We start from the raw sequence: 12,005 nt of genomic DNA on the forward strand, positions 1-12,005 counted from the left end.
ACAAAAATACGAATTAAATTAAAATTATAAAATTCGAAAAAAATAATATTATCTCACTTTTTTGAATTTGTAAAAATATTTGAATTTTTTTCTAATTATTTAATTTCGAAAAATAATTTATAAAAATAATGGAATAAAGATTTTGAAATATATAATAAAATCAATTTTATTTTTATTTTGAAAATTTAAAAAATCTGAATGTTTTTTCTGATTTTAAAAAAAAAAAAATTACAGGAGGGAAAACCAAAAGTGTCCTATATTACAGGGGGGTAAAATCCTATTAACCCAAAAATGTAATAAGTAAATACTATGATTTGAATAAAGAAAAACAAAATTGATACAAATTTAAATCTTTTAATGATAAAGTGATTCTTGTCTAAAAAAATAAATAATAACAAAGGGATTCTAACTTTTTGTTATGCAATGTAGAATTTCTCTATTTAACAGAAGTTATATCAGTCCTCCATAAACTAACCTATTCTCGTTTTTGCTATTGTGTTTGAATAATGAGTTCATAATTATTGTCTTCGTAAACTTTATAATGCTGATTGTTTAGATCCGTCAATAGATTTAATCGAAAATACCATATAAAGAAATTATTTGTGAAGAAATTAAGTTATGAAGTGTTGCACAAGGCAACACAAGTTTTACCTTTGTCTTACATATAAATGGATGTGCTAAATTAAAAAATTTGAACCGTAAAAATATTGAATATCCTCTCAATGATATAGCATAACATGTGGCGCTAAAAAATTGATTTGATTAGAAAATCCACGATCCACAAGATTTTTTAATCTAATTACACATAAAACATGTATCAAGGTTAAAGAAAAAAAACATATTTATAATTTAAAGACTAATGACTTGTTTCGGAACTTTAAGTTCATTCTTCCCTCTCAAACATCACTAAGTAGCTTAGAATCATGAATTGAACTTTTCCACCCACTATTATGAACGTAAATGAACTCCAAATCAAAGTTACGATGAGTTAATGCATCTGGTGATATATCTCCATGACGATTACCATAACTGCTCACATCTCATTTTCTTACCATTGTTGCAATATGTGTACCATTAATAACTCCAGTACAATTCTAAAAGTGTGTGTGATATCAATGACCACAAAAAAAAAAATATTATAAAAATGACACGGATAGTTATAATTATATTTTTTATAATCAGATAATGATCATATATCTTGAAGTAAGCATAAAATGATGTTTTTTCTTATTTCCGTAGATACAGTCGACACTGATTTGACATCAAATCATGTGTTATTGAGTTCAAAACTTTCAATATCTTGCATGATTTCTTGTATTTCGTTAATATGTGACGATATATGTTCCTTCTTTTTTAAATGGTACATGCTTAATTATGATCGTGACTCAATTTTATGTACAATATTATATGTGATAAAATGTTGGTTGTAACACACTATTTTTCGACGATAATTATTAAATAATAAGAAAATATTTAATAATAAGAATATTACAAAGCTTCACATGATATCACATGTTACCATAAATTCTAACAACGGAAAACAATTCCCTGATTTCATTAATAATTTTTTTTCTTGTTATTCAACATCGAAATAGAAATAACAATAATTCTCAAGATTTACACTCAACAATAAATAGATTCAACTTCAACCTCCACCCTAGTGTTACATTTCATAGCTCATATTCAACTACATGTTTAATCCTTACTAAAATAAAATTAACAGAAGACAATTCGCGTCGCAACCTTCTAGGCATCCCGTAACTAGATCTCCTCGTCCTAAGTAGCTAACTTATGGGTACAAACATCATAAATACAACAACAAAAAAAGGGTGAAGAAAAAATTATTATATAACTGTTTTAGATAGCAATTTTAACATTAAGTGTTATTGCATGTTGATTTTTTACAACGCTTTACATAACGCTTTTAATAATAATTGCTCTTTCTTGTTGTTTTTTTTTTCTTCAAAAAAAAAAAAGTTTCTCTTCTTATAAGAGTTATTTTAGAATGTCTTATGACATCATTTTCATAATTAACTGTTTTATATTAATATGAATTGTTTTAGAGTTTAAAACTAAGGTGCTGACAAGGTTTGATGAGTTTAAGCTCTTTGTTCATGACCCTCGAGAAGAAGAAAACTTTGTTGAAGAGGATGAAGTTTTTTGTTCCGCGGTTGTAGAATGTGTTTTTTTTAATTTTCTTCATAAACCCGATAGTTGTTTGTGGCAAGGAACGAGATCCTAATAATACCATCTATTATCTCAATGGATTTTTCGGCGTCGGGAAATTTGTGTTAGTTGAGGAGTTTGCTTTTTGTGACATTTGTTTGTATTCTCGTACAATAAAAGGTTATAAACGGATAAATCATCACATGTTTGATTATTTTAATCATCACAATTAAAGGCATTAGTTACACGGAAGGAGTTAACATTAATTAATTATTTAATTTTTAATTTTAATTAAATTCAAATAATTAACTAATATATAAACATTGTATTCTTGTATCTCTTGTAATTAATTAATTAATTAATGTTTATTCCCTAATCCTATCGGTGGTGCGACGATCGGCGTCGACCCTCCGCACCATGATCTTCTCTGCCCCCATGATTTGTTGCTCTTGTTGCAGGTAAAATAGTATATAAAGAAGTTCGCCAAAGCATACAGTAAATTGAAGCTTACGATTATGGAGATGAAGGATCTTAGTCTATCTAAAGTGACGCCATCACCACCATGTGCCCATGACAACATATGAGCAATTGATGATAAAACCTGTTTTTATAGGAACCTTAGTAATCATGTCACCACTAGTAAACACTAGTAAACATTTTTTTGGTTATGTTATAGAGTTTAGGGTTTCCTTCAATTTTTTGTTTAATGTTCTAATGCTGATTATATTGTGTGATGTTATAGAGTTGTTGACTGGTTGAACTTGTTTTATTTAAAGTGAATTTCTTTGTTATTTTTTTATGTTCTAATGTGATTTTTTTACTGGCCTATTTTGACTTTAATAAAATCAGTTCAACCAATCAAAAACTTTTTTTTAATGACAAACATACGATGTTGATTAGACTTTCTTAGTTTACAGAATTACTGTATGTTAAATAGCGGTCATAAATCTAACATCGTTAGTCAGTTATTAATACATGGTAAGAAAAATACATAGTATGTTTAGTTACAGGGGATATAGTTACATCAGTTTATCTCATCTTTAAAAATTTGATTCTCATACCAAAAAATGAGAATAAGGGTCGTAACTCTTATGATTGCGATGAACCACAATTCTAGGGCATTTTTTATCCGAAAATCATTTCTCAAACAGTAATTCTTTTAACTAATCATAATAGTAAAATAAATTGATACTTGAACAAAATCTTTGCAAATCGACATTTTTAATATGTGATAGAACCTTGTACTCATGACTTATATTAATATTTACATCAATAAAAAATATTGTAATAAATTTCACCTTATCGTTTTGTGTTGTCTATTGTCTACCAAACGCTGTGTAAGATCATAAGTTGTCAAATACTTTAAAAGCTTATCATCTGATGTTCTATCAACTACTCAATTTTCGCAAATCAAACAAACTTAAAAGAAACTTTGTCTAATATGCACAAACAAATTAGGATTGCACCATACATAACTTTTTTTTCTTCCTATTATTAAATCATTATAATCTTAGGATTGCACCATACATAACAAACTTAAATCATTATAACTTTTTATTTAATTTTATAGTAATATTTATTGATCCAATGATTAAAACAACTTTATACATAATACAAAACATATGTTCACCGTTCACCCACCATAGACAAGGATGGCCATAAACATAGATGAATGAATGAGACGTCCGTCTAAAACACTCGAAATCTTATGACAAGCCTAACGATAGACTTATCCAAAAAGAATGTAAGAGAATAAGAATAGTAAAAGAGGTGTTGGGACAACACGCACCATTTGAAGAGAGTGATGTAGTGTAGAAAGCTCATAAATATGAGGTGCAATGTGAGAAGGGTATTGGTTGCTTGGGAAACGAATGCGGCAAAGGTGACCAGAATTTGGTCTGGATCTCGTTGGCCTAGTGCTCAGTTGAGATGAAGAAGAAGATGGATTAAAATTTTGGATCCATAACGGGAATATCAAGCATTTTACCGAGCTCACTAAATTCTTACCACTGGTGTATGGTTCAGAACAGGAAGCCATTGTCGGTGGTTGTCCTTCTCTAGGTTTTTCAGGTCGACCTCAGACATAGAGTCTGGAACTTGACTGATGTGAAGGGATTCGAGTCTCCATTGAATAAAATTATATAAAAAAATTTGTATAAAGAAGAAAAAGATTTTATATAGTTGTTTTAGATAGTGATTTTAGATAGTGATTTTAATATTAAGTGTTATTGCATGATGATTTTTTACATCACTTTATATAAAGAAGAAAGTGTTGTTAGATGGTTGCTTTAGATAACACTTTTAATAATAATCACTCTTTCATGTTAGTTTATGATAGTGCTTTCAACATATAAGTGTTATTGAAATGTTGTGCATTATAAAGTTTTTCTTCATATAAGAGTTATTATAGAATTCTTATGGCAGCATTTTCATAACTAAATGTTTTATATCAATAAGAATTGTTTTATACAGTTTTAAATAGAATGTCTTATATCAATAAGAGAAGGAAGATTTAGATGTTAAGGATAATGTTGGTTTGAAAATCATTTCCGACGAAATTGAAGAAAGCTTAAAAAAGTTTGAAGTTGTAGTGACTCAAAAGTTGGATGGTATGTTTGATGCTTTCAAGAAATTATGTGGTTGAAGTATTGGTAATGTTGTTGTGTACTAGTTGTAGTGGCTCAAAAGATGGATGTTTTGCTAGCTGATTTCAAGAAGTTCTTTGTTTGCACATTGGTAGTTTAAAGTACTTTTTTTTAGTATTTCATAATGTGTTAGTAAACTCTTAATATGTTGTATTAGTATGGTATGAATATCTATTGACATTAATGGTTTGATATGAATTTTGATATTGACAATATTGTCGTGTTATTGTTAGATTTGAAATGACACTTAGTATTGGTAGTATTTTGAGTTTACACAATTTTTGCAACTATTTGTTTGTTTGTTTTAATTGTATAAATTAGCGGTGTTAAATAGCATATAATTATTTTTCTTCAAAATTTTGTACTAAGATTGTAGTACATTTTTTTATATTTAAATAAAAAATAGTTTATATATGATATATAATATTTCAACGAAGATATATATTTTTCTTGACACAGAACAATTGAGACCATGTTATTTATCCAACAATTAATCTACATCAGACCAATACAAAAGAGAAGATGGCTCAAATTCCTGACCTGGCTACGATCAACGCATAGCCTACTAAACTACACAATTATGTCAGTTACACTTTAGAATTCTAATGGTTTTTATACTTGATTTCCAAAGATAGTGATTTAGGCTTTTATAAGTCACAATATAACACATATTACTCATCACTTTTCACTTGCGAACTTCATTTTTCTCCCATTTTCATCTTATTCGTCGTTCTTGCAATTTAGACATTCAATAAAAATTCAATTTTAATATTTTTCATAATATTGTTTAGTGTTATTTTATTTCATCTACCGCAATCATGAGTGAGTAGATTCTATAGTCTTGAGATTAGGGAATAAATCAAATGATAGAATTTCTATAATTCCATTTCTTTCTAAATTTTACAGGTTTCAAAGTCGTTTAATTCAATTTTGTTGTTCTTCATGTTTGTAGATATAGAACTATGATTATTTAATCTTAGATATCAAGCAACGGTATGAAAAGTGAAGCTTAATACTGACAAATAGAATTGGATAACCATATGACTATAGTTGCATTATCTTAGACATCGATTGATAGACTGAGGGGTAAAGCTTAATGTTGGACATATAATATTTGATAGGAGAATCAAATATAAAAATAGTATAGATTCTTTCGAGATGACATGTGATAATTATTCTTAAGAGGTTTTGTCAGCAATTTCTCTATGAAAATATGATTTTTTTTTATTGGTTTTAGACACATTCATGTACCCTGAAAGAAGACATTAGTTACATCAGTTTATCTCATCTTTAAAAATTTGATTCTCATATCATAAAATGAGAATAAGGGTTGTAGCTCTTATGATTGCGATGAACCACAATTCTAGGGCGTTTTTTTTATCATTATATAGCCGAAAACCATTTCTCAAACAATCATTCTTTTAGCTAATCATAATAGTAAAATAAATTGATACTTGAACAAAATCTTTACAAATCGACATTTTTAATATGTGATAGAACCTTGTACTCATGACCTATATTAATATTTAGATCCATAAAAATATTGTAGTAAATTTCATCTTATTGTTTTGTGTTGTCTATTGTCTACCAAACACTGTATAAGATCAAAAGTTGTCAAATACCTTAAAAGCTTATCATGTAGTGCTCTATCAACTACTCAACTTTCGCAAATCAAAAAAACTTAAAAGAATCTTTGTCTAATATGCACAAACAAATTAGTATTGCACCATACATAAGTAAAAAGTCAAATGTATCACTTTTCACCTTTTCCCAATACAACATTTCTAAATTTTCCATCTTAACCAATGTCCTAAAGACATTCTTTAGCATTTCCTTAATATACAAAACATATGTTCATTGTTCCCCAGTCAGGGATGGTCCTAAACATAGATGAATGATCGAGACGTGCGTCCAAAACACCTAAAATCTTATGACCGACCCTAACGATAGATTTACCAAAAAGAATGTAAAAGAATCTATACTATATATATAGAAAACTACCCCTTTCAACACCTTTGGGCTGACTCTTTTTCTCCAAAAATACCCTCAATATTCAATACAAATAACACATTTAACTAATAGATAAGAATAAATTTAAATATTAAAACAAATGTAACAAACACGATATGAATATATATATTTTTGTTTTTTTTCCCTTTATTATTTGAAATATGTAACAAATTAGATGAGTATATTTATACTAACTTTTTCATCATTCCAATTATACCCTTAAACAACTTTTTGTATAATAAAATTGTTGTTGGTGTCATTAAAAAAAGAATTTAGATTGTACTATTTTTTTTTATGTTGTATTATTCTCGTTGTTTTTAAAATAGATAATCATGATTAGTTTGATTTTTTATAACTTGAAAGCAACAAACATTTATATTTTATTTTAGTTTTAATCAAAATCAAAATTTTATAAAAAAAACACCGTTCATAATTTTTAAACGTTAGCGTAATAAAAAAAGCGGAAAGACAGGCACGTAAGTGCGTAAGTGCCCGTCTTTTCGTTAATAAGAATAGCAAAATAGGTGTTGGAACTACACGCATAGTTTAAAGAGAGTGATATAGTATAAAAAGCTCATAAATACGAGGTACAGCGTAAGAAAGGTATTGGTCGCTTGAGAAACTAAAGAGGCAAAGGTGGCCCTCTTCCCGTACTCTTGGATTGGACTTTTGTGGAAAGAGTTTCCTTTTACTTCTCATTATTCTCATTTCCTTTTTCTCACACCAAACTCTCTCTCTTACTCCATTACTATTTCCCTCCCCAAAATACCCTCTTTCACCCTTCCTAATTACCTTCCTCTTTTGTCCCCTGTAGCATCCACATGGTAAAACTTAGTCATAATCCTAAAAAGATAAAAATACTTGGAGGAAAAAGTAGCGAGAGTTATTTATATGATGCAAATCATTAAGTTAACAAAAGGTAATTTAATATTACTACCAATAATGGTTAATATAAATTTGTATATATAGAGAGAGAGAAAAATGTGATGAGAGAGAAAGGACAGGTGAGATAGATAGATATACTAAGATGCTTTTTCGATTTGGTTAACGTGGGAAAGTTGTTCAAGAAAGAGATGGTTCTTTCTTTCCCTATATTTACCACTTGTTATTTAAATTCATTCAATAAACATATAAAAATAGAAATAAATACATTATACTAAGAAAACAGTACAGTTGAGTCTGAAAAATAATAAATTATGTAACGCAATAAAAGAAAAAGACTTTCCTCTGTTGGAAGCAAAACAACAAAAGTAGATAAATATTCATTGTTCAATTTTTTCAGTGAATGAATCAAGTGATAAAAAAAGATAAATAGATAGATACATAGAAAGAGAAACAAGTGGTGTATGTATGTGTCTATGGTTTCTAGAGAGAGAGAGCGAGAGAGAGAACATTGAAGGTTTGCTTTCTGTTTTGCTTGCTCAAACTTGCCTCGTCTATGCTCTATTGGGCAGTTTAGGGTTCTCTCTTAGATTTTTCAACATTTCTCTTTCTTTTATTACCTTCTTTTATTCTTCTTCTTGCTAAGTTAATGTTTTTCAACCTTTCTTCTTCTTCTTCATATTCTTGTTTATCTTGTTAGATACATATTTGAGTTGAGATAGAGAAGAATGTGGGATCTGAATGACTCACCTGATCAGAGAAAAAACTATGAATCAGAAGGGTGTTCAATGGAAGGTGATGAAGTTGATGTTGATGAAAAAGGAAAAGGAGTTGGATCTGTTTCAAATTCAAGTTCATCAGCAATAGTTATAGAAGATGGATCGGAAGAAGAAGATGGTAACATGACGAAGAAAAAGAGTAGTAAGATATTTGGATTTTCAATGGATGATAGTAGTGACTGTCCACCTGTGACTAGACAGTTTTTTCCGGTAGAGGATTCTGAGACGATAACAACGGTGGTAGATTCTTCTTCCGGTGGTGGTGGTGGAAGCTCTTCTTTTCCAAGAGCTCATTGGGTAGGTGTAAAATTTTGTCAATCAGAATCTGTTAACGGTGGTAAAATAGTTGAAGCTTCACAACCGATGAAGAAGAGTCGTAGAGGACCAAGGTCCAGAAGTTCTCAGTATAGAGGTGTTACTTTTTACAGAAGAACAGGTCGATGGGAGTCTCATATATGGTTAGTTAGTATATTTTTCAATATTACCTCTCTGAAGCACGGATTAGACGTGTCTCAGTGTCAAACACACTTGATGTCTGAATTCATTTTTTCAACCAGGGGCGATATATCCATGTTAGAATTGTGTCGTGTCTGTGCTTTACAATACTTAATTAATTATTAATCAATCTACAAAGTTGAAAATATGAATTTGAATGTTGTTTGGTTGTGTTTGTGATGCAGGGATTGTGGAAAACAAGTGTATTTGGGTAAGTATTAATATTTTGATATAAGATCAGTTACATATGTGGTGGTTAAAAGTGGCTAAAAAATTTGTTTTTTATTTAATAATAAAAATTGATTTGGGAGGGAGACAGGAAGTATAGTATATATAAATTATATAATTTGTGAGGAAGATTTAAGGGATAACTGATGAGATGGTTTTGTCTGGGTAAATTTGTGTAGGTGGATTTGACACGGCACATGCAGCTGCTCGGTGAGTCATCATTAATTTAATTTAATTCATTCATTCATTCTTTTATGGTAAAAAATACATACATATATTTAGTATATAAATTAATTTTTGATGTTTCTTCTACTCAGTGCATATGATAGAGCTGCAATTAAGTTCAGAGGGGTAGAGGCAGATATAAATTTCAACATTGAAGATTATGAAGAGGATTTGAAGCAGGTGAGTTATGAGTAAGAATATGTTAAAAAATGTTTATTTATATCCTATAGTTTTTAATTAATTATATTACTTATTACTTATATTGTTGTGATTTAGATGAGCAATTTAACAAAGGAAGAATTTGTTCATGTACTACGGAGACAAAGCACTGGATTTCCAAGAGGAAGTTCTAAATATAGAGGTGTGACTTTGCATAAATGTGGAAGATGGGAGGCTCGAATGGGTCAATTCTTAGGCAAAAAGTATATATTTATATATCTTCTATAGTTTTGTTCATGATGTTTTTATGTGCCAATAAATGAAATATATAATAAAAATTTAATTAGATTAGTTTGATTCAATTTACCAGGTATGTTTATCTGGGTTTGTTTGACACTGAGATTGAAGCTGCAAGGTATTATTGCTTTGCTTTATTACCAATTTAATTTGTTGTTTTCCCCTTTCAATTAATAATCTATAAAGTGCATGCTAGGGTTTTAAATTTTTGTGGCTCATTTTGTTTAAGGGCATATGATAAAGCAGCAATTAAATGCAATGGTAAAGAGGCTGTCACCAATTTTGATCCCAGCATCTATGATAATGAACTTAATTCTGGTAAGCACTTTCTAATTGTTTACTATTTTAATTTTAATTATTCAAATTCACTTATACTTAGTTACTAATAATTAAATGCATTATTAAATGACAGAATCATCAGGTAACGCTGCAGATCACAATTTGGATTTGAGTTTGGGAAATTCAAGTTCTAAATGTAGCAATAATAATCAAGCATTTGGGAATCATAACACAAATGCCACCACTGATCAATACATGGCACCTGAATCAAATTGGCGGAATGGTGGAATCAGACCTAAGGTAAATGTAATGTAATTTAATTTAATATAGTCCAATCTTATTCTATTGATTAATTTTTCTGAATTAATCACAATTTAATTTTACATTGAAATTCAGCCTGTGAATATACTACCAAAACCATGTGGTATAAATAACATGGATGGCTTTGTAAGGGATGGGTATGGAGAGAATGAAACCTTGAGGATGCTAAGCCAAACTCATCTTCATCAATCTTCAATTGCCACTAATGAAATGCATAGATTTGGTCCCTATAGGTCACCTATGATTGAACAACACCCTCAAATGCTTCACAATTTTCCACATCTTCACCCCTCAAATTTTCATGTAAGTACTTTTCTTCAATCACTTTCTCTTTTAGCTCATTGGTACTTGTTTTTTTTTACTCAAGTTCAGTTAGTACTTAAAATTGTACTAGTATGGTTGTGCAATTTAATTTTGTTAATTAATGCAATTCCAAATGATCCTTTCAATATCTTGAAATTGTCTCCAAAGGACAAATGTAAATGAATATGTTCAATTTTAGAGGTTAAATAGTACAATTTGAACACTAAAGCATGTTTGGATTCCAGGTGTATTTTTCAGAATGGCAGTGAACTACTGACAAAAACTATTATCAACGTCATTGAAATTTTGTCAAACTTCAAACATGCACTGCATTGACAATGAATTGTTTTGTTAATTATGCGAGTTGTTTTAATTTGTTGAATTGAAATGATTATATGAAGGTTTCGAGCAGCAGCAGCAATGGAGGCCGAATCGGAAGTGATTTAACATTATCAATGTCTGATCAACAAAAATGGCAAACAGGGCCTCCTCCACATTTGTTAGCAACTGCTGCAGCATCATCAGGATTCCCACCTCAAATAAGACCCTCTTCTTCTCAAGGTTGGCTGCAGAAAAATGGGTTCCACACTCTCATGAGACCCTCTTGAACAACAACAACATTAATATTTATTTCTTCATTTTCAACCTTGCCATTTTAATTAATTTCACATTTAAATAATCTTATTTATTGTTGAGCATGTACAAATGAATGCGGTTTAATTAAATTAGTACAAAACCATAACTTTACCATTGAGGTGAAAGAAGTGATAAAAGTAAGCCAAATTGGGAACACTCATTGGTCTTTTTTCTGAGTCAGTCAAACTAACAAACGGACGAAATCTTTAACTAGATACTCTATGTTATGATCTACTACATAGATATTATTCTGGCTTCTGACTAAAATATTTCTGATTTTAATTTATTATAGTATATGATTTTATTACATTATTACATTGTATTTTTGTGTTATGTTATGGTATTTATGACAGCACCTATTCGTTTCTTAATTTGGGATGTATTGCTATCACATACACGTGGTTGTCAATTTGTTCCCTATTTTTTGTTGGTATTGAAATTGGCCTTAAAAACTTTACCAATGAAAGATGCTAGGTTTGATTCCTTAATAAGGTAACACAGGTTTTGTGTTAGCTTTGCAAAAAACACATTGAGACAAATATCTAGCTAGTAAAAAATATATAAATAAAATAATAAGGGA

The 12,005-nt window shown here is 29.5% G+C and overlaps 1 protein-coding gene across 4 annotated transcripts; it reads left to right on the plus strand.

Annotated features, from left to right (window-relative positions):
* The first annotated feature begins 8,020 nt into the window (after positions 1–8,020).
* Positions 8,021–11,686, plus strand: LOC11407832 (floral homeotic protein APETALA 2). 4 transcript variants are annotated; one of them, XM_039834490.1, is made up of 11 exons: positions 8,021–8,220; positions 8,399–8,940; positions 9,163–9,188; positions 9,385–9,415; positions 9,523–9,610; positions 9,707–9,852; positions 9,942–10,004; positions 10,116–10,204; positions 10,299–10,465; positions 10,562–10,789; positions 11,191–11,686. In XM_039834490.1, exons 2-11 carry the CDS (start codon positions 8,432–8,434, stop codon positions 11,395–11,397), a joined length of 1,554 nt encoding a protein of 517 aa, XP_039690424.1. In that variant the 5' UTR covers positions 8,021–8,220; positions 8,399–8,431; the 3' UTR covers positions 11,398–11,686. The 4 variants fall into 4 exon arrangements, with proteins under 4 accessions (XP_039690424.1, XP_024640258.1, XP_013453492.1 ...); XM_024784490.2 differs by having other exon boundaries at positions 8,404–8,940; XM_013598038.3 differs by having other exon boundaries at positions 8,022–8,940.
* The last annotated feature ends 319 nt before the right edge of the window (positions 11,687–12,005 follow it).

The sequence above is a fragment of the Medicago truncatula genome, chromosome 5 (genome assembly GCF_003473485.1).
Source record: "Medicago truncatula cultivar Jemalong A17 chromosome 5, MtrunA17r5.0-ANR, whole genome shotgun sequence".
NCBI classification, from domain to species: Eukaryota; Viridiplantae; Streptophyta; class Magnoliopsida; order Fabales; family Fabaceae; genus Medicago; species Medicago truncatula.